At 44.9% G+C, this 27,461-nt stretch overlaps 1 protein-coding gene, 1 long non-coding RNA gene and 2 pseudogenes across 3 annotated transcripts in view; 3 read left to right on the forward strand and 1 right to left on the reverse strand.

Annotated features, from left to right (window-relative positions):
• LOC132456607 (zinc finger protein 729-like) overlaps positions 1 to 27,461 on the forward strand; it is a 353,266-nt pseudogene that overhangs the window by 187,491 nt on the left and 138,314 nt on the right.
• Positions 10,193 to 25,782, forward strand: LOC132456613 (zinc finger protein 271-like; annotated as a pseudogene).
• On the reverse strand, positions 14,094 to 16,660 carry LOC132455197 (zinc finger MYM-type protein 1-like). Of its 2 annotated transcripts, XM_060049004.1 has the most exons (3): positions 15,230 to 16,660; positions 15,038 to 15,137; positions 14,094 to 14,657 (listed from the first exon to the last, which is right to left on the reverse strand). In XM_060049004.1, exons 1-3 carry the CDS (start codon positions 16,372 to 16,374, stop codon positions 14,130 to 14,132), a joined length of 1,773 nt encoding a protein of 590 aa, XP_059904987.1. In that variant the 5' UTR covers positions 16,375 to 16,660; the 3' UTR covers positions 14,094 to 14,129. The 2 variants fall into 2 exon arrangements, with proteins under 2 accessions (XP_059904987.1, XP_059904988.1); XM_060049005.1 differs by lacking the exon at positions 15,230 to 16,660 and having other exon boundaries at positions 14,102 to 14,657; positions 15,038 to 15,223.
• The window catches only part of LOC132455329 (uncharacterized), a 77,165-nt gene continuing 75,568 nt past the window's right edge, over positions 25,865 to 27,461 (forward strand). The window contains exons 1-2 of the long non-coding RNA XR_009525194.1: positions 25,865 to 26,043; positions 26,132 to 26,187. This is a non-coding gene — a long non-coding RNA (uncharacterized LOC132455329). The remainder of the gene's footprint in view (positions 26,044 to 26,131; positions 26,188 to 27,461) is intronic.

Raw genomic sequence — 27,461 nt, forward strand, 5'->3', positions numbered from 1 at the left:
TATCACCATGGTGACTTATGCTCGCAACCAAACCTGGTCGGGAGCAGTTTTTCGGCTTAGTCTAGCCGGAGATCGGCTACTTAAATCGGCGTGCGCAGCTTCCTAGCCCCTCCTCTGACAATGGCGTCACCATTTGTGGGTGTTCCCGTGGACCCCGGCGCACTTCTCGTACAGGCGTCTCTCCGGAGACAGAGGGTTTTACGGGACAGAACCGATCCCTTGGCATTGTCTGACGATATTCAGATTTCAGACTTTATTGTCATTGTGCAAACAACGAAATTGGGGTTCTTCATGAGAGATACAGATTCTCATCAGAGGGTGTTCGTTATTTGATCGTCCTTTTGGACCTTATGTAGACAATGATTACTGTTGCGCATTGTGTCTCCGTGACAGAGTGCTAGAGTGGAGGTTGCGCGTCAGTCTCCCAAGTGATGCAAATTTATGTGAAGCTTAAAAAGTCCTAATTCTCATGCATATGGAATACTTATTCACTAAAGCTTATGGAATTATATTTTTGTGCTTATTTCGAACTTGAACCCATATTTTCAAGGCCGTGCTGGCACCACATCTATGGGGGTAAAATGCATGATGATAGACCGGCGAAATTGAACCCCGGTCGCTGGCGTTCGGGTCTTATACCAATCCATTACACTAGAGCCTCTACCTCTCAGCGGTCGAAAACATGCAATACATTTCTTAAATAGGGTGTATTTAAAGTGAATTCCCTAAATTATAGAATAAGGCAGGATGGACGTTGCTTATGCATTTTTAAATCATCATCATTTTTGGATTAATGGCGAAAAATTCTGCATTTGGCATAGTTATTTTACAGACAATATGCAGAATATTTTCACTTATACGCATATAGACTGCTTGATCTATCGTAAAGGTGAGAAAAATGACGCAAAAAACGCCCCTTTCACGTGAACGCGCACTGAACCTAGCGGAAAACCTGGTTCAACCAATTTAATCTAAAGTGAGCTTTGTGGTACCATTTAACTCTGATTGCGAGTTGCGGCTCTGTCGAGCCAGGTTTTCCCAAGAAAGCCTGGGTATGTTCAGCGAGCTTCGTGGTATAGGGCACTGGCTTCGGGCAAGGTGGTTGGGTGTGCTTGAGTAACTTTGAAAGGGGGTGATTATGTGGGATGGGGTTAGACACTCAAATAATTGGTATTGGGGTAGGCTGCCTTCGTTTTTCAACGGTTTATGGATTGAGTCGGTTTCTTTTTTTTGCTCAAAGCTTCTCCACCGAGCCGCGGACCAGTCGAGTGATTCATTCAGGCAACGAACCAGTTGCTGCTTCGGACGTCACATGTCACGTGACTTTTTTTCCTCTGAAGCAAGCTTCGAAGCAGTGCTTCTTGGGAATTGTAGATCAGGGCCTTCAGACATTTGTGCCCAGGGGCCTATGATTTGTTAATCCGGCCCTGTACATGCCAAAAGACTTAATTAATATGTGACTTACTTGTTCCTTTTAAGTATAACATTGCGTGATTGAGGAGTCCAATTCCTCCACTGAAATGGGTAGAAAGTGCTTTTACGGCTCTCTGCTAATTAGCAAACTATCACTAACTACACTCTGCATGTAGTTATGTTGCGCAATGCACGAATGCTGCTGAGGGAGGTAGCCTATTAGATTCATTGGCTGAATTGTCCAATCAGCTCCAAATTACTAGAATGTGTTGAAACACAAGACGATAGTGACAAGTGTTTCTTCAATACTCTGAGTAATTCAGTTACTGCTGGGAAAGGAGAACAAGCCTATCTTGATGAATCCGTCATGTTGTGTGTTCAGTAACAGGGGTAGGGTTTGTGTTCGGTCTTTCTTCTTCTTTTTACTTGCTTATTGGTGTGTGTGTGTGTGTGTGTGTGTGTGTCGCTGCAGTTCAGAAGGTGAACTGCACCGTGGAGGATTCACCGCCCCCTAGTGGTTCCACATGCAATTACTTTGATACGTCTTTGATGTGTCTTTCAGAAAAAACTAAGTGTATGGTGTTTGGAAATAAGAAAAAGCTGCTATCACAGACAATTAAATTGTACAACAACAATCTTGAGAGAGTCAAGTACTTTAAGTTTCTAGGAATGTGGTTGGACGAAAGAATGACAGGGAAAAAGCATATTGAGATGGTAGCTTTGAAGTGTGGGAAAATAAATAATGTCCTTAGGTGTGTGGCTGGTTCAGACTGGGGGGCTGATAGAAAATCAATGATGAGGATTTACAGAGCAATGATAAGATCAGCAATTGATTATGGATGCATGGTTTATGGATCAGCAGCTCTGTCAGTGTTAAACAAATTAGACATAGTCTAAGTTGTGGCAGTCTTATGGGCCTTACGATGGGTGGAGGATAATAAACAGGGGTATTCAATAATATGTAGTGATTCAGCTGCAGCTTTAATTTCAATAAAAGAAGGAAAATCCAAGTCCAGACCGGATTTAATTGTGGAAATACTACAGTCTGTGTTCAGAATTTACAAGGCGGGGAGGGAGGTGGGGTTTCTCTGGGTGCCGGCTCATGTGGGTGTGAAAGGGAACGAGGAGGCGGATGAGGAGGCAAAGAAGGTGGTGAAGGAGGAAACAGTGCAAATTCATTTGCAATATGGGGCACCCGAGTACATGGAAAAAATAAACAGGGCTCTAAAAGAAAGGTGGCAAAATTCTTGGGAGAAGGAAAGGAAGGGAAGGGCGTACTTTTCAATACAGGAAAATGTAAATAAAGATAGGTGCACTTTTAGGTGCATAAGAAAAGATGATGTAGCAATCACAAGACTGAGGCTTGGACACTGTGGGCTGAGGAGTGGGCTGGCTCTGATTGGCAAACACCCAGATGGCAGGTGTGAGTGTGGAGAAGGAGAGACTGTAAAACATGTACTTCTCCAGTGGGGGCGCTATTCCAGGCAACGGAGGACTCTGTACCGGAGGCTTGGATCAGCTGGGGAATCAGTTTTTAGTATGCGCACCCTTTTAAATCTGGATTCAGTGGATAAAACAAAGGAATTGATGGACTACCTTCACATCATTGGAGTATATAAAAGGATTTAAAGTTTAGGGGGAAATAACAAACAGTGGGGGGCAGTAATACGCCATAGCTGCGTCAAGGCTGCCTAAATAAAAGAAGAAGTTACGCCTCCTACTACAAGTTAAGGCCGATTTATGCTCAGTTACGTAAGCGTAAGCGCAAGCGCAAGAGGCCCTTGCGCGCCCTTGCGCACCCCTTGCGCGACTTCTCACGTCTTGCGTGCGTCGGGCGATTTTTCTAGACTTGCGTCATTTTTTACGTAAGCTTTTACGCGAGCCGCGCAGCCTGCAAGGCTGTGATTGGTCTGCTGGTCTGGTTACTACTTCCTGTCTGGAGTATCACATTTCTCTGCCATAGTTCAATGTGTAGAACATGACTGGGAGGCGGTTTATAAACAGCCGACGACGACGCCCACACACAAATACACCATATAGGCTTCACTTGGGTAGTCTTCGACCAATACCAGGAAAATCTCCTTTTCATGGTTCAATTTGAGAAACGCTGCCGTAGGAGGAAGGAGGGTGGGTGGTTTGATAGAATGGAACCCGGCAGGCTCATATACAAAAGCATTGACGTGAAGTGAAGTTAACTTTGCTGCCATCACATTATGTCGTTTTAAAATGTAGAGAGATATGCACATTTATACAACCCCAATGATCAACAACTTCATCACCCCTGTTCCTCTGTCTGTTGCCATCATTCACTGTGTATGGGGAGAACACGAACTGGCACATAAACAAACCAACGACTCCCACAGACAAAGACGTCATTCTCGAGGTCGTCTTCAACGAAAAACTTTACTCCACATATTACTCCACCTACTGTTCTGGCGGTAAATTGCTTGGCAACACGCGCAACCTAAAAGGGAGCATGAATTGCTTTGAGTAAATTTTGCGCAACAACGTAACACCAACGCTGAAGCATGCAGCCGCCTTTACGCCCAATACAAGTTACGCCCAGAGAATGTCTAATATGACGGGCTCTGTCACGCCTCGGTCTTGCAGGACGCAGACAGACCCTACTCTACGATCGTGTACACGTAGTTCTTTCCTTGAGAGACACCATGGCTCGCAAACGAGCGAAGCATAGCAGTTGCTTAGTGTTTGGATGTACAAATGAACACAAAAGTCTATATTTTGTTCCTTCCTCCGAGCCGCTGAAGATCCAGTGGGTTAATTTTATTGTCTCTGGAAATGATGCGCGAGTCTGCGCCAAACATTTCACTGACGACTGCTTCCTCAACTTGGGCCAATACAGAGCTGGACTTGCTCAACGTCTGAGAATCGAGTCTGGATCAGTACCAACTCTCCTCGGCTCAGCTACAAACCTCGAAGAAGTAAGTTAACTAACGCCATATCATTGTGTTGCTTTACTGTATATTGTTCCGTTGTTACCATTCTAATGTTACTTTAGCATTAGCGCTACAGCTAACAGCCAAGTTACTGTCGCTAATGCTACGGTAGATAGCATCAGTTATGTGTGTAAATACCATGGACCTATAAGAAAGGACAGCGGACAAAATCATGGCCGCTGTAGCACCCGATTTGGTTCCCCCCCAGTTCCTGTTCCCCCACACGCTGATTTACTGATGAGCCGTGCGTAGTTGCTATGTTACCGTACGTACTTGAGGAAGAAACTCAAATCGATAACAGCTGGATGTACGGAAAGCGAAATGGGACAAACCTCACACCAGGCTGTGCGGCAGTAGTCGTCTACTAGTCTGCTACGTTGATTTTAGCGTCACAACACAACTATAACACACACACGTTATTCATGAAGGTATTTGTTAGACCATTCATTGTCAATCTTTGCAAAGGAATACGATTTAAAGGACAAAAATAGGGGAAACTATCTCCATCAATAATGTATTTATTACGGCTGGACAAAGATTACAAGTTTTAATCGCATCGTTTGGTGAGACAACTCGCGATTAATCACACTTTTATCCACTCCAATTTAAGTTGAATGAGATATCAAATTGAATGACACATTATCATTTATATCAAATGTACTTATCAATAACTTGCCCAGGTTTTCTTGAGGAAGTTTTATTGAGTCACCCAGTGTGGTTTGAATATGACAATTACGGAACACTATTATAGGCATGTTTTCTCCTTCACACCTGATTCAAATCAAAGGGTTATTAGCAGATTTCTGCAGAGCTTGATGTCATGGTATTGAGTTGATGAGATGAACTATAAAATATGTAAACAAATCAAGGATGTAATATAATTTCATATAACTAATTTTAAGTATTAGGCTAATGTAATTCACTAAACATGCTTATCTTATATCTTCTTACAACTTGCACCTGGAATATATACAATGTAATAAATTGAGTACTGATTTTACTTTGTTGCCTCTACGCAGGCCAGCTCATCAAGTGCTTACATTCAGCAGCTTCTCTCAAGGGATGTTGCCTGCCAGACAGACCACCTGGAAACACATACTGTAGGCACACAGCTATCCTTAAAGACTTCGCAGCCCCATTTTAAAAGTGAAGGTATGTACTTTCTACATTGAGTATTTTTTCCCTTGATGTAATAGATTCTAGGCTGATGCTAGATTCTACCTGCGCTAAAATGCCTGGTCCTCTTTGAAAAAGCATCATGCCCAGCGCCCTGCTAAAAGTTATACTTGGAGTTGCAATTCAAAGATGGAATCAGGCAAGAGCCCAGAAGGGTTCAAAATGTATAAATGTTAGCTGAGCAGCTTACAGGGAAGGACCCGTTGTTGCTTTTTAGTGTCAAAATAGAATTATTGCGCTTGCCTCGCATGTCATGTGGTGCTCAGATCATTTTGCGCTGGTGTTCGTTGAGTGTCCTTAACCTGGCCAACCACTTGAGCTTTGAGTCTAGGGAGGAGGGTGCTGGAGGAGACGTCCCTCTCCAAAACTGTGAATCTGTGTCAGCAGTACACATTTTAAACCCTCTGTGTCAATGTTGCATACATTTAAAGAGTTTCTTTCACGTGTACAAATACACAATGCCTCCCTTTATGCAATATCCAAATGTAAATATACTTTTTCCTTTTTTTCTCCCTCTGCAGAAGACTGCGATGCCTTTGGCGACCGTAGCACTCAGCGTGGCGCCACCTCAGAGATTCTGGGTGTGGACGTCCCTGGCTCCTCCCACATGTCCAGTCGTAGTGAGGAACTGCTGGTGAGCAAAATAAAGAATTTGTTGGCATTTTTGCACTTGTGAATAGTTAATCGCGTTTTTTAGGGTTGGGCAATCGCCTACAAGCTTCCATCGTCCGACAGTGCCCCCTAGCGATCGTCGGGGGGGGGGGGGGGGTGCGAGCGCACACAACTTTTTTTTATAAAAAAAATCTGCGTGAGCCTCCGCTGATTTAAGTTTCGATACGGCGGTTCCAGCGGCACAGCACATGTGACATGTTACACAAAAATGGAGGCTATCTTAGTTAGTAAGACGACAGCAATTTCGCCCATATGGAAGTTTTTTGGATTCAAGCCAAATGAGAAAGGTGAACCTAAAGACGTCAACCAGCCGATATGTCGGCTTTGTAGAAGGATGATTCCGGTGAAGGATTCCCAGACAACAAATTTACACGGTCATTTGAGAGTGCATCACCCGGCAGATCATGCTTCTTTAGCGCCACGTGCCGCGGCCTCCGCTGCTGCTACAACCTCGCAGCAACCCTCCATCCTGGGCGCCTTCTCAAGGGGAACCAAATACAAGCGAGACAGCCTTCGATGGAAGCAGTGTACCACAGCTGTGACCCGGTATTTGTGTAAAGAAATGGTGTCCTTCAAGACGGTGGAGAAGACCACCTTCAAAGAAATGCTGGCAACGCTGGACAAGCAGTATGAGTTGCCTACGCTCAAATACTTTTCCCAAACTGCCATCCCCAATATATACAATGAAACCAGAGCGTTGGTTGTCACCGAATTAAAATCGGCCTCCTTCATTGCCCTGACCTCAGACATGTGGTCATCCGTGAACATGACGCCATCCATGTCTCTCACAGCCCATTATATAAGCAAAGACTGGCAACTGGAGGCGAAGTGTTTGGCCACATCCTTCGTCCCAGAAAATCAAACGAAAGATGTGCTGGCAGACGCCCTCAAAGTCGGCGCTCAAGAGTGGGGCATAGAGGAAGAGAAAATATCCTGCATCACAACCGACAATGGTGCAAACATTATTGCAGCCGTCCGGGAGCTCAAATGGCCCTGGTTGAACTGCTTTGGACATAATTTGAATGTGGCCATAAACAATGCACTTGACGGAGAAAAGGATCGCACTAGTCGTGCGTTTGGGGTCTGCCGGGCAATCAACGGCGCCTTTTCGCATAGTTGGCAACGGAAACAGGAGCTGAGCAAAGCCCAGGATGAGCTCCAACTCCCCAACCATGCTTTGATTACGGTAGGATTTTTCGATTTTATTAGTAGGCTAGTGGTGTTATTATGAATAGGCAAATATTATTATGCAGGCTATTGGGCTAATCAGTCTTATTTTAAAAACAGGACTGTGCAACACGTTGGGGTTCGAAGCAGAAGATGGCAGAGAGGATACTGGAACAGGCCGCAGCAATCAAGAGGGTTTTCGCAAACGACAGAAGCCGCCGTCCCCTGCCAAACCTGACATGGCAAGATGAAGCTGTGCTGGAGGCAGTGAACAAAGCTTTAAAACCTCTTTCTCACTTTACGGACATACTGTCTGGCGAAAACCATGTGACAGTCTCTTCCTTGCTGCCCACGCTACAATTATTGAAAGACAACGTCTTGAAGGAAGACGACGATGACGTCCGGATGACGTCCGTCATTAAAAGCGGGGTGCTGCGGGAACTAGATAACAAATACGACAATGAAGCGTCATTAAAATTAATGCGCTTATCTGCTCTCCTCGACCCCCGCTACAAGGGCGACCATATCGATGCCGTTTCCCTCGACAGCACGAGAGTTCGATTGGAGTCAGAGATGGTATCATTCTGCAGGAGGCAGACCACCGGACAGGTAAGGGTCAGAGTGGAGGATGTTGAGACGGAGCAGCCAGTGGCACCTATTCCACCACCACCCCCACCTAAGAAAATAAAACCTTCCCTGGGTAGCCTTTTGAGAAAGGCGAAGCAACCTGTGACACTCACTGAGGGGCAAACGCAGAAGTAACAGCCTACCTGCAAGAAGATGCACTGGATGGGGACAGTGACCCACTCGCATGGTGGAAGGCAAACGAGAACCGCTTTCCGTTAATGGCCAAGATTGCGAGTAAATATCTTTGTGTATGCGCTACTAGTTCACCTTCAGAGCGTGTATTTAGCACTGCAGGCAACGTTGTCACGCCACTGAGGAGCTTGTTGAAGCCAGAAAAGGTGAATATGCTGGTGTTCTTGTCCAGAAACCTGTAGGCTATGCACACACTTTAAAATGTGTATTTATTATTAGGCTTTTAGGCATACATTTGGATTATTTCGTTCCTCTGAATCCAAATTAGGTTTTCTTTCGATTGGTTCTACAGTCTGCAATAGTCCTAGCAAATGTTGCTCTGAAATAATTTATTTTCATTTTTTAATTTGCGAAATGGACACTTGGACTTCATTTTAAATTGTATTTATTATTATGCTTTTAGGCCTACTTGCACTGAACAATACAATTGGACTATTATTGTTTGTCAGCTAAAGCTTGTAAACATTGGATTATTTCGTTCCTTTGAATCCAAATTTCGTTTTCTTTCGACTGCGTTATGCAGTCTGCAATAGGCCTATAGACAATTTTGTGCCCATTTCTATTTTATTTGCTCTGCAAGCATTTTTTCGTTTCGTTTTAAAAGAGTTTTGTGAAGACTTCGCCATCTGTTATACTTGTGTTATGTTCAATACTCAGTTATAATTGTTCTTTTAAAAGCATTTTGTAAGTGGGCCTACATATATAGCCTACTTTGAAACGAATGTCTTATTATTCAGTTCCAAATAAACCCGGCAACCTTTTGACTTGGATGTCTGTGAATGTCAATGGGACTGTCTTATGCACACCGACATAATTATATGAAATTGTCTCTTCTAATATTTCATTAGTTTGATCATATAGCCTGATATCATAAACCTAAACATTTCAAAAATATATACATCGCCCCGTAAGCTGTGCGCGCAGCCTTTGCCATTGTGCTGCAGGGTAGGCTAATATGGTGAAAGAAAACACAGGCTTTGAGTATAGTTACACATATCAGTGTTTCCCTTACAAATGAGAATGAATTGTGAAACATTTTCCCCTGCTCAAGCAGATTTCTTTCTATTTAATTCTTCTTTTCAAAGTTTTTCAAAGTGACATGTGCAGCGGGATGTGATGTCATTTCGCCGTGCGAGCAGAGCGGTAGGTTTCGAGCCCCTCCCCTCTCCTCGTAGCAGTGAGTGAATACGGCAGGTCAGCGCTACATAGTGTGTTTCCACCTGTGCCAGATAACTTCAATTACAATTTGCGGGGCTTTTTAAGTTGTAAAAAAAAGCCACCACAGCGCCATTTTTCAATTTTTAATTTTTTTATTATTAAAAAAAATATCGCCTTTTTATCGGCAACTTGAGACGATCGACGATGGAATCCATCTATCGGCGATAGTCGATAGAATCGACTATCTGCCCATCCCTAGCGTTTTTGTCTATATTCAGGTGTGAACTCATTCTTGCATGCGAGGGTCTTGAATAAAAAAAAAAAAATAGGCAGGCAAGACATTGAAATTGCAGGGCGCGCCAAGCCACGACCGAACCAGCTTGGCAGTGTGAAAACGCCTAATCTGTCGGTAGTGGGGATTGACAACTATTCTGTGAAAATGAAAGAATATGTCTTGTGTGTGTTTCCTTCTTTATGTGGAAAGCAGCACACCCCAGACACCATTTCAATCAAGTTTGAAGAAGATATTGGTGGAGGCATGCCCGCCGTAGGTTAGTAATACACATTGCATCTATGCAAGAAAACAACCTTGATCAACTGAGAATGTACTCGAATCTGCCTTCTCAGCAGGAGCCTTTAACCCTTGACCATCCAAAGGGCGACAAGGAAAATGCATAATCAACAAATAGAAGTTAGAAAGAATGTCAAAATATAATTCTTGCAATACACAAGTGTGTACAAAGTACATACTGAATACCTTTTGTGAAAATTATTAATGAAAAACATCACTTTCTCTCTTTCTCTGTTTTTCTCTCTGAAGAAGACAATGACATCAGAGACTGCCTCCCACATGTCAAGTCACAGCGGGGAGCTGCGCATCCTGAGCGTCTACGGACAAGGGGAGGGCCCACTGGCGGTCGACGGCCATGACACCCTCCTCGCTGCATCAGAACTGGAGGCCTTGAGCTCGCTGTCCGCTGACCACAGCGTGGCCAAGAGCCTGAACTGCAGCGTGAGGCTCGTCCGCCTTGAGGAGCTGACTGGGCATCAGGGCGGCCGCAAGGGCCGGCCCAGTGTCTTGTGTGGAAAGGTTGTTCCCAACAATGCCAATATGATCGTCCACATGAGGACTCACTCCAGCGAGAATCCCTACAGGTGTGACCAATGCACACAGTGCTTCAGTCAGAAAGGCCACCTGAATAGCCACATGAGAACTCACTCCGGCGAGAAGCCCTACAGGTGTGACCAATGCACACAGCGCTTCAGTCATGGCTGCAACCTGAAGAACCACCTGAAGACTCACACCGGCGAGAAGCCCTACAGGTGTGACCAATGCCCGAAGTGCTTCAGTCTGAAAGACCACCTGAAGACCCACATGAGAACTCACTCCGGCGAGAAGCCCTACAAGTGTGACCAATGCACGAAGCGCTTCAGTCATGGCTGCAACCTGAAGAACCACCTGAGGACTCACACTGGCGAGAAGCCCTACAGGTGTGACCAATGCCCGAAGTTCTTCAGTCAGAAAGGCCCCCTGAAGCGCCACATGAGGATTCACTCTGGGGAGAAGCCCTACAAGTGTGACCAATGCACGAAGTGCTTCAGTCATGGCGGCAACCTGAAGAACCACCTGAGGACTCACACTGGCGAGAAGCCCTACAAGTGTGACCAATGCACGAAGCGCTTCAGTCGGACAGGCACCCTGAAGATCCACCTGAGGACTCACTCTGGGGAGAAGCCCTACAAGTGTGACCAATGCACGAAGTGCTTCAGTCAGAAAGGCCCCCTGAAGCACCACATGAGGACTCACTCTGGGGAGAAGCCCTACAAGTGTGACCAATGCACGATGCGCTTCAGTCAGAAAGGCCACCTGAAGATCCACATGAGGACTCACTCCGGGGAGAAGCCCTACAAGTGTGACCAATGCACGATGCGCTACAGTCAGAAAGGCACCCTGAAGATCCACATGAGGACTCACTCCGGTTAGACGCCCTGCCTGTTAGTGCATTGGAACGCCAGCTACAGCGACCCAAGCAATTTGAGTGTCCACATGCTCAAGGACACGGGCAATGGGGTGCTTTCACACAGGGTAACGGGGCGCTTTGATTGAGAGCTCTGTCCGGTATTTGTCGAAATTACTGCTTTTAGTTTTTCTTTTCATCAGGAATAAACACTTTCCAGCTTTTGATTCGCTTTGTTTTGCTTTGTTTTAATTTTTGTAATTCATGTCTGTGTGATAAAGAACTTATTTCTCTGACTCTTCTAACAGCAAAATATTAGGAAACGTTCACATCGTTGGTAAATACAAAGGAAACTTGTGAGGGGAGTATACCACGAACCTCGCTGAACATACCCAGGCTTTCTTGGGAAAACCTGGTTCGACAGAGGCGCAACTCGCAGTCAGAGTTAAATGGTTCCACGACACTCACTTTCGATTCCATTAGTCGAACCAGGTTTTCCGCTTTAGGTTCAATGCGCGTTCACATAAAAGGTGTGTTTATCACGTCATTTCACCCCCACTTATGTAAAGTGAATCGAGCGTGCGTGGTGTATTATGAATTCCTACGAGGAATTCAAAGTCGAAATCACAGCCAAGGGGAACACGGTTGCCCATAATATGGCTAGGGTAGCGGGCTGGCAAAAAAAAGCCGTCCATGTTAATTCGTAAGTGAATAGATTCTGCATATTGTCTAAAAAATATCATGTATCATCATGCCTTTTACCCCCATAGATGTGGTGCCAGCACGCTCCTATGAACAAGTCAAAAGTCAAAAATAAATATTAAAATAATATTTAATGTGGTAAGTTGTAAGCATCCATTTGAATAATTTCAGGTGAATCTAGCCTGTATGATTTGCAATGGCCTAGGCTCCTACCTTTAGACACATGTTGATTACCTGTAGCAAAGAAAACCAAATTTAATATGACTGGGAGGGGGACCGCTCCACCGCCCTTCACCACTTCGGAGGAGCTGGCTCTCGCCAATAACGAAGGTCGGCCGATGATGGTAGGAGTGGAAGGGGGGGCGTCCTCTGACCCCACTGCCTCGACTTCCAAGGCCTTTGTAATGAGTATGTATTCATGTATTGGCAATGGACGTCAATAATTGTCTTGCTAATCAAATTGTTGTGAAATGATTGAGTGTCAATTAATTGTCATTTTTAGTTGAAGGTACAAACATTAGTTTGGTGGAGCTGCCGACAATCAATCTCCAATCAGAGGTATATAACTATCAAAGCAAAGTGTCTCCTATTCTTCTGAATGTTTAATTTCTGGACAGAATGTCCTATAATAGGTTTCCCTGATTCTTGCAGGAGACTGTCGCCCTGTGACTCAGGGCGACTATGGAGGTGATTTTTCTGAACAATTCTCACAGCTATAGTATGAATAGAAAATGCCTAGGCCTAATTGTGTCACTGACATAGCGGTTATGTGTATGCGGCTGATGGTGGATGCTGCTGATGGTGGATGCTGATGGCTACTGCTGCAGGTCGCTGCTGCTTGAGGCGATGGCTGCTTGAGCTGGCTGGTGGTGGCGAAGGATGGTGGTGTCGCCTTCTGCTGCTAGTGGTGGCGGCTTGTGCTGGCGACGGCTGTTGGTGGTGGTGGCGGCGGCGACTGCTGCGATTGTTGTCCTTCCTTTCGACCTGATGCACTTTACTATCCTTAACCTCAGCCTGATGTTTGTGGAGTATTTTCTTTGTTTATTGATAACTTATAATATTCCTCCCTGTTCCTTCACTTTGTTCTTGTTTTACAAGTTAGACATACACGCACACCTGTTTACACATTTGTTGTTCTTGTTGCACACATGACTAACATTGTTTTATTTATTGATACCCCCTGGCTCTACTTTGCTGTTCTTGTTCACTTACTGTATGTTTGCTTTGTTGTTCTTAGTCCTTGTTCCCACTTGTTTTTGGTTCCACAAACCTCAGCCTGATATATCTGGCATCTCAAACACTGGGTCCAGGGCCCCGTTTCCCGATAACGATGGATCTTCGCTCGTAAGTTCATTCTCCCGATGGATCTTTCGAACCATCGATAATTTCTTTGGAGCATTTGGGGGGGGGGATATAGGACGTAAATATGGGCTATTATGACACGGCTCTCCTCAATGCCGTGGAACGCTCCGTTCACTTGCATGGGACCTTCACAACAACGCCAGCGTCTTCAGCTGCTAAGCAACGTCAACGTCTTTGGCTAACTATTTCTCTGCTGATCAACACTACGTATGGTAACAAATAAATTATAAAAAGACACCTTGTGAAGTCAGGCTATTTTTTCGTTTGGCAAGTAGCTGCTCATAATCGAAAATAAGCCACTTCAGGTCGAAGCACCTCCGTTTCGCGTCGGTGTCCGGTTCGCCCTGTCTGGGCTTATTTTCCCGATAATGACCGGCGTTCTATTATCCCACTTAACGTCAATATTACTCTGCATTTGGAAGGGAAAATAGCTTTATTTGTAATAACAATATTATGCGGCTGTATTTTCCGAGACCCCCAAAGATATTTGAGTTTACTGCTTTCATGGGAGCCAGACCTCTCTTGATGGGAGCTCAGCTCCCACTGCCTCCCACCTAACTCGAACCCTGGCTATAGGTCTTTCTACACTGCCGAGCCGGTTCGGTCGCAGCTTGGCACGCCCGACGATTTCACCTTCTTATCTCAAGTTTCCTGTGTAAACCGAGGGGGTCAAATCAGTGGCGGCTGGTGCTAAAAAAATCTGGGGGGGCGCACTGGCGGGCGGGTATTACAACACAACAATAAACTACTTGAACATAAATTTTGCTCTCCTCTCCTTCAGGCCAGCTAATTTTTCAATGACTTTCTGATTGAAATCTGTCATTTCACAAACAAGTCTCTTTTCCATGGAGAGCATGGCCAGTGCATTCAGCCTCTCCTGGGTCATGGTGTTTCTGAGGAAGGTTTTCACTCTTTTCAAGGTTGAGAAGCACCTCTCTGCTTCAGCTGTGGTCATGGGTGTGGTGATGAGGATCTTTAAGAGAGTGACAGTTTCTGAAAAGACATCTTCAAGATTGTTTTCCATGAACAGCTGGAACAGGTCCACTGCACCACAACAGGCTCTGAACTCTACTTTGCTGTAGATGAGACTGAGCTCTGTCTTCAGTTTGCTTCCATTCAGCATTTTGTAGGCCTTCAGCGTGCTTTGTAGTGTCTCTTCAGGAAATGCCCCCTGATGGTCCTCAAACCTGTCCCCCTGCAGCAAGGTTGCACAGACAAGATGGTCGGTGAAGGAGAAGCGCTCCCTGGTGTGTCCCAGAATGGTGTTGCAGATCTACAGAGAGAAGAATACAAAAATATAGAGAAAAAATAGATGTCTCTTTAACAATTTTTTTTGCATTTGCATTTGCTCCTCAGACAGTACACTGTTGGCTATATTTTGTGTACATATAGTTATGGCTCCCCTGGACCTATTTATTGCATATTTCAGCTTTTTTTATTGCTATTACTTATGTATTGGTGATAGTACTACTTTAAACAAATAGTTTAATTGTGATTAGGTGATAGGCTACATCTCTGCAACATGAGGCTACATCTCTGCAACATGACAATGACATATTTTAAATTGTATTTCAAAACACATTTCTCCTCTAACAAACATTACAACCTCAAATGAAACATGGACTATGACAGATTTCTACAACATAAACTCACCTCTTCTGCAACATTTTGACGATCCTCTGAACTGAGTACCCGACGCCTCTTTGCTGTCAGAGAACCACTGCTTTGCTCACCCATGGAATGGCGAGAATTTCTGTGTGAGAAGTCATAATAATAATCAAAAAGGGGAAAAGAGATAATGTTGAAAAATGTGATGATCATATTACTGATAGGAATACTTATTACCTGATGATTTGTATGTCCTGTTCAAACTGCTGGATGCTCCCTTTGATGTGGACTGCATCTACGTTCTTCTTCTGGAGCTTGGCATAGAGGAGGTCCACATGTGGCATGATGTGGTGAAAAAGTTCCAGAAAGAACTTAAAATCCTGATGTTCCAGCAGCATGGCCATGCCTCCTGCCTCTCTCATGGTTTTGGGGTCAAAGTCACCCGAGTCGCGTATGTTCTCAAAACACTGAATGAGATCCTGTCTGTGCTCAAACACAGTGTTGACGGCTCGGCTGTGAAAGTTCCATCTGACATTGCTGGATGTTGGCAGTCTATGGGCCACCATTTTAGCAAGAACAGCTGTACGCTTGGGTGATCTGGAAAAAAAGCTGGCAAATCCACCCAGGTCAGAAAAAAAAATTCTCACCTTGGAAATGTGAGAGGTGTCCTGTTGCATGATCAGGTTGAGTTGGTGTGCATAGCAGTGGATATAGTGGGCATTTGGGTACTCATCTTTGATTTTCCTCTGAACACCTGCATTGGCACCCCTCATCACACTGGCTCCATCATATGCCTGGCAGATTAGCTTGCTTTTCTGATCCTCAGGAATGATGGCAGCAAGACGCTCTTTTAATGCAGTAGCAATGGACTCAGAAGTAGATGACTGCAGAGGAATGAACTCAAAAAATCTTTCCTGCACACTGTGTTTGTCATCAATGTAGCGTAGTACAAGCACAAGTTGGGTCTGTGTTGAAATATCTGTTGTCTCATCTGCCTGGATTGATACAAAAACACTCTTTTGAGCTTCTTTAATTATTTGCTCCCTTGCAACAGACAACATACAATCCAGGAGCTCATTTTGGACAGTTTTTGAAGTACCCTTAAAAACAGTGGCAGTCTCAAGGTGCTCTTTCAAAGCTCCATCCAGAGAGGCAACAAAATCCACCAGCCCACGAAATATCCCGGGGTTGACAGAGCTCTCACTCTCATCATGGCCACGTAAAGCCAATTCAAAGGCCCCACAAAATTTCACACAGTCTATTATCCTGGACAGTATGTGACGATTTTTTGTCACCTCTTCATTGTGCCTTCTAATGCCAACTCTGTAGCCCTCATCTAATTGTTCAGCAATGCTAACTCGGCCAAAAAACTGTAGCTTCATGCTGTTGTCAAGGTGGCTACGGCTACTTTCATGCCGTTTGCATTTTTCAGAGAGATGTTTCAGGTCTCTGACCCCAGTTGTTGTCCACAGAGCTTCAGTGCCACTGCCAACACTTTGAAAAAGCAAGCATGGAAAGCAATAGAGAGCATTGCTAACTCCACATCCAGCTAGCCAACTGTGTTTGGTGTAACACAAACGAGAGAAGCCTCTAGTGTAACTCCTTCCCCTGTCACTTGCCTGCTGCTGGATTTGTATATCAGGCTGCTCCGATCCAAGCTCCTTTATTCTTTTTTTTTCCTCCACCGAACGCCTCGAGAAAGGATTACTGCGTAACGAAACAACCAAATTTTCGTTTGCTGTCGCCATGTCTCCTCTTGTCTTCTCGTTGTTGTTTTTTTCTGTCTGCTCCGTGTGCGCGTGGGCGTGTCTGTCGCTCTTTGAGTGACAGGCACGACAGGTATCATGAATCAATCAGACTGGATGAAAAATGAGCCCAAGCACGCTGATTGGCCAGGGGCGCAGAGAGCTGCGCCCGGAGAAGAATCTTGAAGTGACCAATTAGAGACCAGCATGAAGTCACATGGAAGCCAAAAGTTTAAGAGGCCACATACACACTCATTTGGCCGGCGCCCCTCGCTATTGAAATGCATGAAAACAACCCAGAATAAACCCAATATTGAATGGAAAGGCATACAAATTTAAAAGTAAAACCCATTGTATGAGTGAACACTGAACAGACGTGGTAATTACTTTTTATTATGTAATTTATGTTTACTGTGTCTATACTTTTTTCCCGAAATTTTGATGGGGGCGGCGCCCTAGCGCCCCCTATTGACCGGCCGCCACTGGGTCAAATCCCCCGTTCGTCACGGCGCGGGGTTTCTTGGTTCACTGGGGAAGGTGGGGCTGTGCACGGAGTCTCTGACCTCTTTAGAATCATTTGTATTATTGCATACTCCCGAATGTTTTTTTTTTATGAATGAAGACACCCGCATGCAATAATGAGTTCACTCTATAGTGGGCTAACGATGCTCTTAGCGTCCTACGAGTACCCTGGAGCACTCGTTAGCTACGAGCGTTTTCAAGACATTCGTTACCAACGATGCTTTCGGGAAACGGTGTGAAAACTGTACGATGCTCGTACGACCCACTCTGCGATCCACTTAGGCTAACGATGCTTTCGGGAAACGGGGCCCGGCTTTACTTGGTACCTACTCTCTTTGCAGCGTGCAGATGTTAGGCAGTGGAATCTGCATTTGCTGCAGGGTTTTATAACCAGTGGTCCATTTTACTTGTATTGCTTTTTTAATTGTCTCCTTTCCTCAGCGCATTCCTCTCTTGTTAACACAATATTCATCCCTGTTCCTTCACTTTGTTGTTGTTTTTCAAGTTGGACACACACACACACACACACACACACTCTTGTTGTCTGACCCATTGTTTAATAAAAAAAATACTTTCATTTGTTATTCTTTAATATATGTGATACTTTTGATTCTGATTTCAGAACAGATGTAGTAAGGTTAAGGCATTAAAGTCAATAGCCTAGTGCTACCCATGCTAACACGAACGTGAAGCTTTCCCTCAAACTTAACGTATCTAAGTAGCTTGCAGTTGTCACCCTACCACTCAAATGTAAAACTGACGTTTACAAATATGCAACAATGGTCAGAAAAGTACTTGTGTTTTTTAATTTATATTTACCATTCTATATTGCAATCGCTGCTGGCAGTCCCATTTAAGAACACGGCATCGCGGCCTGTTTTTGAACTATACAGGCTTACATGAACCACGTGACGACCCTGCCAGCGAGATCATAGTGTCGCAACCATAGACATATATATTAACTAGATGCCTCGTTCTAGATGCCGCCGTAGGGCATCTAGTTAATATATATATATCTATGGTCGCAACTCTTCTCTCTCTATTATGGCTCTGGCAGCATCTTTAGACAGATGAGGAAGCCGGGGCCAATACGTCATAAGCCACGCCCACTGGATACGAACGCAGCGCGGGAGTCAGATGAGGTCAGGAACGTATGGCCGTCCCGTTGCTAGAACACGGCAGCGCCAAACATTTCACTGACGACTGCTTCCTCAACTTGGGCCAATACAGAGCTGGACTTGCTCAACGTCTGAAAATCAAGTCTGGATCAGTACCAACTCTCCTCGGCTCAGCTACAAACCTCGAAAAAGTAAGTTAACTGACGCCATATCATTGTGTTGCTTTACTGTAAATGGTTACCTGGTTAGCATTGTAATGTTGCTTTAGCATTAGCGCTACAGCTAACAGCCAAGTTATTGTCGCTAATGTTAAGGTAGATAGCATCAGTTATGTGTGTAAATACCATGGACCTATTATAGAGAAAGGACAGTGGACTAATACATTGCCGCCCATTCATTCCTACAAATACACACACTGTAAGTCGAGTGTGCATCTAAGCAAGCATGGGGCATCACACGAGAATGGGCACAATTCAACAAAGGGGCTACAGGCACTGATCTCTACTGCTTGGATACCAAGGGAATGCAATGTTTAAAATGTCTGCTCACCATACAACAAACGAATACAACTGTATTATACCGGCCACTGGACCGCAGTAGTTCTAGCGTTTTACTTTTGAGGAGATTGACCTGTTCAACTCATCCTAAATACATAATGGTGCGTTCCTGGGAACCCGTGTTTTTCACCCGTCTACCCTCTTGTACTCCCAGTTACAGCTGGTTATTTACGGGCAAAAAAGTGTGCCTGGAACACACTATTATAGGCATGTTTTCCCCTTCACACATGATTCAAATCAAAGGGTTATTAGCCGATTTCTGCAGATCTTGATGTCATGGTATTGAGTTGATGAGATGAACTATAAAATATGTAAACAAATCAAGGATGTAATATAATTTCATATAACTCATTTTAAGTATTAGGCTAATGTAATTCACTAAACATGCTTCTCTTGTATCTTCTTACAACTTGCACCTGGAATACATACAATGTAAAAAATTTAGTACTGATTTTTCTTTGTTGTCTCTATGCAGGCCAGCCCATCAAGTGCTTACATTCAGCAGCTTCTCTCAAGGGATGTTGCCTGCCAGACAGAAAACCTGGAAACGCATATTTGTAGGCACAAAGCTGTCCTTAAAGTCTATGCAGCCCCATTTTAAAAGTGAAGGTGTGTACATTACTCATTGAGTATTTTTTTTCTTTGATTTGATAGATTCTAGTGTAAAATAATTCTACCAGCGCCCTGCTAAAACACGAGTCAAACTTGGGAGTTGCATTTCAAAGATGGAATCAGTCAAGAGCCCAGAATGGTTTCAAGGCGGATGCCACATGAGCTGGTTTATCATTCTCAAACATCAATGAATTCATAATGCATGAATGTTAGCTGATCAGCTTAGAGGGAAGGAGACGTTGTTGCTTTTTAGTGTCGAAATAGAATTGCGCTTCGCATGTCATGTTGTGATCAGATCATTTTGCGCTGGTGTTCGTTGAGTGTCCTTAACCTGGCCAACCACCTGAGCTTTGAGTCTAGGGAGGAAGACTGCTGGAGGTGACGTCCCTCTCCAAAACTGTGAATCTTTGTCAGCAGTACCCATTTTAAACCCTCTGTGTCAATGTTGCATACTTTTAAAGAGTTTCTTTCCCGTGTACAAATACACAATGCCTCCCTTTATGCAAATAATGTATCAAAACAATTTATTTTTCCTTTTTTTCTCCGTCTGCAGAAGACTGTGATGCCTTTGGAGACCGTAGCACTCAGTGTTGCGCCACCTCAGAGATTCTTGGTGTGGACGCCCCTGGCTCCTCCCACATGTCCAGTCAGAGCGAGGAGCTGAAGATTCTGAGCGTCTACGGAAAAGGGGAGGGCCCACTGGCGGAGGACGGCCATGACACCCTCTTCACCGCATCAGAAGTGGAGGCCCTGAACTCGCTCCCTGCGGACCACAGCGCGGCCAAGAGCCTGGAGCGCGGCGAGCGGCTGGTCTTCCACGAGGAGCTGCGTGTGCAGGTTGGAAATCATCTTCTCATTCACCATCCAAAAGAGAGGCTTCCTCTGTTACAACTCTAACCCTGCGTTCACACCAAAAGATGCATTTGCTGCCCGAACGCGTTGCCGCCGAAGTTTTGCTGCGCCGCAAAGGTTTGTTGCCAGGCAACAAAGAAGCACTGCCAGGCAAATAGATGGGATCGTGACACGCGTCAACTTTTTGCATCTTTTGGTGTGAACGCAGGGTAAAACAAACACATAGAAAGCTCACACCTTTATGATTCAGTAAACGTTTTTACACCGCCAAATATGCCCGTCTTATGCCCAACTTTTCCCCTGTGTGATCCGCGCGTTTACACTGACCGAGGTAATTTACGGGCTCTATTTCGCACCCCTATTTACCCTCTCTGACCCTACACATATTGGCGGTTTCATTTTGATGTAAATGCGATAAGACAGCCTTGCGGTTCGAGAGGCGAGGCTTGGGTAGAGGTGTTGCTGCATTGTCTCTACAACAGAGACGATGCAGCGATATCAATATGAATAGTTGTAACTGGAGAGACGGCGAAATCCGCAAGCTGCTTACCAACATGGGAGAGAAGGTGATGCAGTCGCATTTAAAGAAGACAAAAGATGGTCGATCTAAGAGAAAGTACCTGGCAAACTTTCTTAACAATTCTTCGTCAGCAAAGTGGTTTGAAAAAAAAAAAATAATCGGCATTTTTGCACTTGTAAATAGTTAATCGCGTTTTATCCTACACTCAGATTTGAACTCATTCTTGCATGCGAGGGTCTTGAATCAAAGATTATGTTAATATTTATTTGCAATTCATTGTAAAGAGTCCTACACTTGGTGTGTAGCCCCGCCTTCTCCGGTGAACCAAGAAAGTCAGCTCAGAGACGAAGGCAAGGCGGTCAAGGCAACTTTATTTATATAGCACTTTTCATACACAAGGCAGACTCAGTGATTCACATATAAACATTATCATACAATAAAATAACTGATAAGTAAAAGAAAACATAAAAAAGTTAAAAAGGCATTTTAGTATTAAAATAGAAAATAAAGGCAAAGTTAAAAAGCTTTTTAGAAAGTGCAATGTATTTAAGATTTAGCAGAAAGCTAAAGCAAACATAAAAGTCTTCAAGGGGGTAGGGGGATTTGACCCCCTCGGTTTAACACGGGCAAGGCATTGAAATTGCAGGGCGTTCCAAGCCGCGACCGAACCAGTTTGGCAGTGTAAAAAGGCATAATGTGTCGTTAGTGGGGATTGACAACTATTCTGTGAAAATGAAAGAATATGTCTCTTGTGTGTTTCCTTCTTTATGTGGAAAGCAGCAGACCCCAGACACCATTTCAATAAAAGTTGAAGAGGATATTGGTGGAGGCATGCCCGCCGTAGGTTAGTAATACACATTGCATCTATGCAAGAAAACAACCTTGATCAACTGAGAATGTACTTGATTTTACCTGCGCTAATAAGCCTGGTCCTCTTTGGAAAAGCATCATGACCAGCACCCTGCTAAAATACGAGTCAAACTTGGGAGTTGCATTTCAAAGATGGAATCAGTCAAGAGCCCAGAAGGGTTTCAAGACAGTTGCCACATGAGCTGGTTTTTCATTCTCAAACATCAATGAATTCATAATGTATAAATATTAGCTGAGCAGCTTACAGGGTAGGACACAGTGTTGCTTTTTAGTGTCAAAATAGAATTATCGCACTTGCCTTGCATCTCATGTAGTGCTCAGATCATTTTGCGCTGGTCTTCTTTGAGTGTCCTTAACCTGGCCAACCACTTGAGCTTTGAGTCTAGCGAGGAGGGTGCTGGAGGAGACGTCACTCTGCAAAACTGTGAATCTTTGTCAGCAGTACACACCCTTTAAACCCTCTGTGTCAATGTTGCATACATTTAAAGAGTTTCTTTCACGTGTACAAATACACAATGCCTCCCTTTATGCAATATCCAAATGTAAATATACTTTTTCCTTTTTTTCTCCCTCTGCAGAAGACTGCGATGCCTTTAGAGACCGTAGCAGTCAGCGCGGCGCCAACTCAGAGAGTCTGGGTGTGGACGGCCCTGGCTCCTCCCACATGTCCAGCCACAGCGAGGAACTGAAGATTCTGAGCGTCTACGGAAAAGGGGAGGGCCCTTTGGCGACGGACGGCCATGACACCCTCTTCACCGCGTCAGAAGTGGAGTCCCTGAACTCGCTGTCTGCGGACCAAAGCGTGGCCAAGAGCCTGGAGCGCGGCGAGCGGCTGGTCTGCCGCGAGGAGCTGAGTGTGCAGGTTGGAAATTATCTTCTTATTCACCCTCCAAAAGAGAGGCTTCCTCTGTTACAACTCTAAAACAAACCCATTGAAAGCCCACACCTTTATGATTCAGTAAACGTTTTTACACCGACCGTCTTATGCACAATTTTTCCCCTGTGTGATCCGCACGTTTACACTGACCGAGGTAATTTACAGGCTTTATTTCCCACCCCTATTAACCCTCTCTGACCCTACACATATTGGCGGTTTCATGTTGATGTAAATGCGATAAGACAGCTTTGCGGTTCGAGGGGCGAGGCTTGGGTAGAGGTGTTGCTGCATTGTCTCTACAACAGAGACGATGCAGCGATATCAACATGAATAGTTGTAACTGGAGAGACGGCGAAATCCGCAAGTTGCTGACCATCATGGGAGAGAAGGTGATGCAGTCGCATTTAAAGAAGACGAAAGATGGTCGATCTAAGAGAAAGTACCAGACAAACGTTCCTTACAATGCTTCGTCAGCAAAGTGGTTAGCAAAATAAAGAATATGTCGGGATTATTGCACTTGTAAATAGTTAATCGCGTTTTAGCCTACACTCAGATGTGAACTCATTCTTCTTCTTTTTTGCAATTCATTGTAAAAAGTCCTCCAGTGTGTAGCCCCGCCTTCTCCTGTGAACCAAGAAAGCCAGCTCCGAGACGAAGGGGGATTTTATCAGCTTGGCAGGGTAGAAATGCCTTATCTGTCGTTATTGGGGATTGACAACTTTTCTGTGAAAATGAAAGAATATGTCTTGTGTGTGTTTCCTTCTTATGTCGAAAACAGCAGACCCCAGACACCATTTCAATCAAGGTCGAAGAGGATATTGGTGGAGGCATGCCGGCCGTAGGTTAGTAATACACATTGCATCTATGTAAGAAAACAACCTTGATAAACTGAGAATGTACTTGAATCTGCCTTCTCAGCAGGAACCTTTAACCCTTGACCATCCAAAGGGCGACAAGGAAAATGGAAGTTTTCAAACAAATAGAAGTTGGAAAGAATGTCAAAATATAATTCTTCCAATACACAAGTATGTGCAAAGTACATACTGTATACCTATGTGAAAATGATTAATTAAAAACATTACCTTCTCTGTTTTCCTCTCTGAAGAAGACAATGACATTAGAGACTGCAGCACGCAGCGCGGCGCCACCTCGGAGAGTCTGCGTGTGGACGCCCCTGGCTCCTCCCACATGTCAAGTCACAGCGGGGAGCTGCGGTTACTGAGCGTTTACGGACAAGGGGAGGGCCCATTGGCGGTGGACGGCCATGACACCCTCTTTGCCGCGTCAGAACTGGAGGCCTTGAGCTCGCTGTCCGCTGACCACAGCGTGGTCAAGAGCCTGAACTGCAGCGTACGGCTGGTCCGCCTTGAGGAGCCCTACAGCTGTGACCTATGCACGAAGTCTTTCTGTCAGAAAGACTACCTGAATAGCCACATGAGAACTCACTCCGGCGAGAAGCCCTACAAGTGTGACCAATGCACGAAGCGCTTCAGTCATGGCTGCAACCTGAAGAACCACCTGAGGACTCACTCCGACGAGAAGCCCTACAAGTGTGACCAATGCACGAAGTGCTTCAGTCTGAAAGGCAACCTGAATAGCCACATGAGAACTCACTCCGGCGAGAAGCCCTACAAGTGTGACCAATGCACAAAGCGCTTCAGTCATGGCTGCAACCTGAAGAACCACCTGAGGACTCACTCCGACGAGAAGCCCTACAAGTGTGACCAATGCACGAAGCGCTTCAGTCGGACAGGTTCCCTGAAGATCCACCTGAGGACTCACTCTGGGGAGAAGCCCTACAAGTGTGACCAATGCACGAAGTGCTTCAGTCTGAAAGGCCACCTGAAGCGCCACATGAGGACTCACTCTGGGGAGAAGCCCTACAAGTGTGACCAATGCACGAAGTGCTTCAGTCTGAAAGGCCACCTGAAGTGCCACATGAGGACTCACTCTGGGGAGAAGCCCTACAAGTGTGACCAATGCACGATGCACTTCAGTCAGAAAGGCACCCTGAAGAACCACCTGAGGACTCACTCCGACGAGAAGCCCTACAAGTGTGACCAATGCACGAAGCGCTTCAGTCGGACAGGCACCCTGAAGATCCACCTGAGGACTCACTCTGGGGAGAAGCCCTACAAGTGTGACCAATGCACGAAGTGCTTCAGTCTGAAAGGCCACCTGAAGCGCCACGTGAGGACTCACTCTGGGGAGAAGCCCTCCAAGTGTGACCAATGCACGATGCGCTTCAGTCTGAAAGGCCACCTGAAGATCCACCTGAGGACTCACTCCGGTTAGAAGCCCTACGCGTGTCTGCAGTGCAACGGCAGCTACAGCGACCCAAGCAATTTGAGTGTGCACATGCTCAAGCACACGGACAATGGGGTACTTTCACACAGGGTAACGGGGCGCTTTGATTGAGAGCTCTGTCCGGTATTTGTCGAAATTACTGCTTTTAGTTTTTCTTTTCATCATGATTAAACACTTTCAAGCTTTTGATTCGCTTTGTTTTGCTTTGTTTTAATTTTAGTAATGTATGTCTGTTTGATTAAGAACTTATTTCTCTGACTCTTCTAACAGCAAAATATTAGGAAACGTTCACATCGTTGGTAAATACAAAGGAAACATGTGAGGGGAGTATACCACGAACCTCGCTGAACATACCCAGGCTTTCTTGGGAAAACCTGGTTCGACAGAGACGCAACTCGCAGTCAGAGTTAAATGGTTCCACGACACTCACTTTAGATTCAATTAGTCAAACCAGGTTTTCCGCTTTAGGTTCAATGCGCGTTCACATTAAAGGTGTGTTTATCACGTCATTTGACTCGCCCTTATGCAAAGTGTATCGAGCGTGCGTGGTGTATTATTATGAATTCCTACGAGGAATTCAAAGTCCAAATCACAGCCAAGGGGAACACGGTTCCCCATAATATGGCTAGGGTAGCGTGCTGGCAAAAAATAGCCGTCCGTGTTAATTCGTAAGTGAATAGATTCTGCATATTGTCTAAAAATATCATGTATCATCAGGCCTTTTACCCCATAGATGTGGTGCCAGCACGCTCCTACGTACATGGGGCCAAGTCAAAAATAAATATTAAAATAATATTCAATGTGGTAAGTTGTAAGCATCCATTTGAATAATTTCAGGTGAATCTAGCCTATGATTTGCAAAGGCCTAGGCTCCAACCTTTAGTCACATGTTGATTACCTGTAGCAAAGAAAACCAAATTTAATACGACTGGGAGGAGGACCGCTCCACCGCCCTTCACCACTTCGGAGGAGCTGGCTCTCGCCAATAACGAAGTTCGGCCGATGATGGTAGGAGTGGAAGGGGGGTGTCCTCTGACCCCACTGCCTCGACTTCCAAGGCCTTTGTAATGAGTAGGTATTCATGTATTGGCAAAGGACATCAATAATTGTCTTGCTAATCAAATGTGAAATGATTGAGTAAATTAATTGTCATTTTTAGTTAAAGGTACAGACATTAGTTTGGAGGAGCCGCCGACAATCAATCTCCAATCAGAGGTATATAACTATCAAAGCAAAGTGTCACGTATTCTTCTAAATGTTTAATTTCTGGAAAGAATGTCCTTTGATAGGTTTCCCTCATTCTTGCAGGAGACTGTCGGCCTGCGACTCCAGGGTGACTATGGAGGTGATTTTTCTGAACAATTCTCACCGCTATAATATGAATTTGTAGAATAAAAAATGCCTAGGCCTAATTGTGTCACAGACGGGGCCTAAAAAAATAAAAAAAGTTTGGTTCCTGTTGGTTGTCAGTTGTCATGGGTTGGTAGGGAATTAATTTTATTTTTTTAATATTTTTTTTTATTATAATTCCAGCGGCAGCGAATGATAGGTAGGTTGTTTTCATTTAAAAACGAGAAAATTCGCTCATCCTTTTACAGACTGAAGAGGTGCTGCACCAAAACGTAATCATAGTTTGCATCAAAAAAAAAGAAAATCTTTTTTCTTTTTTTTTTAAAGCTCATAAAATAATTTGGGTCGAACATAATTTGATCGGTCGGAAACCGGAACCAAACAAAACATTTTTTTGGGCCTAGCGGTTATGTGTTTGCGGCTGATGGTGGATGCTGCTGAAGGTGGATGATGATGCTGCTGCTGCCGCCGCCGCCGCCGCCACAACCGCCGCAGCCGCCGGCTTGAGCTGGCTAACACTGCTGCTTGAGGCGATGGCTGCTTGTGCTGGCTGGTGGTGGCTAACACTGCTGCTGCAGGTCGCTGCTGCTTGAGGTGATGGCTGCTTGAGCTGGCTGGTGGTGGCGAAGGATGGTGGTGTCGCCTTCTGCTGCTAGTGGTGGCGGCTTGTGCTGGCGACGGCTGTTGGTGGTGGTGGTGGCGGCGACTGCTGCGATTGTTGTCCTTCCTTTTGACCTGATGCACTTTACTATCCTTAACCTCAGCCTGATGTTTGTGGAGTATTTTCTTTGTTTATTAATATCTTATAATATTCCTCCCTGTTCCTTCACTTTGTTCTTGTTTTACAAGTTAGGCATACACGCACACCTGTTTGCACATTTGTTGTTCTTGTTGCACACATGACTAACATTGTTTTATTTATTGATACCCCCTGGCTCTACTTTGCTGTTCTTGTTCACTTACTGTATGTTTGCTTTGTTGTTCTTTGTCCTTGTTCCCACTTGTTTTTGGTTCCAAACCTCAGCCTGATATATCTGGCATCTCAAACACTGGGGCCAGGGCCCCGTTTCCCGATAACGATGGAACTTCGCTCGTAAAGATTCGCTCGGGAAATCGGGAATTCTCCCGATCTCCCGATT

This window comes from Gadus macrocephalus, chromosome 4, assembly GCF_031168955.1.
Source record: "Gadus macrocephalus chromosome 4, ASM3116895v1".
Lineage (NCBI taxonomy): Eukaryota > Metazoa > Chordata > Actinopteri > Gadiformes > Gadidae > Gadus > Gadus macrocephalus.

Bases quoted from the DNA above. Each gene is read 5' to 3' on its own strand.
- LOC132455197 (XM_060049004.1), bottom strand. From the start codon at position 16,374: ATGAAGCTACAGTTTTTTGGCCGAGTTAGCATTGCTGAACAATTAGAT. The intron at 15,138-15,229 runs GTAATAAGTATT...CTTCTCACACAG, and splicing joins CAGGACATACAAATCATCAG to AAATTCTCGCCATTCCATGG. The intron at 14,658-15,037 runs GTGAGTTTATGT...TTCTCTCTGTAG, and splicing joins GTCAAAATGTTGCAGAAGAG to ATCTGCAACACCATTCTGGG.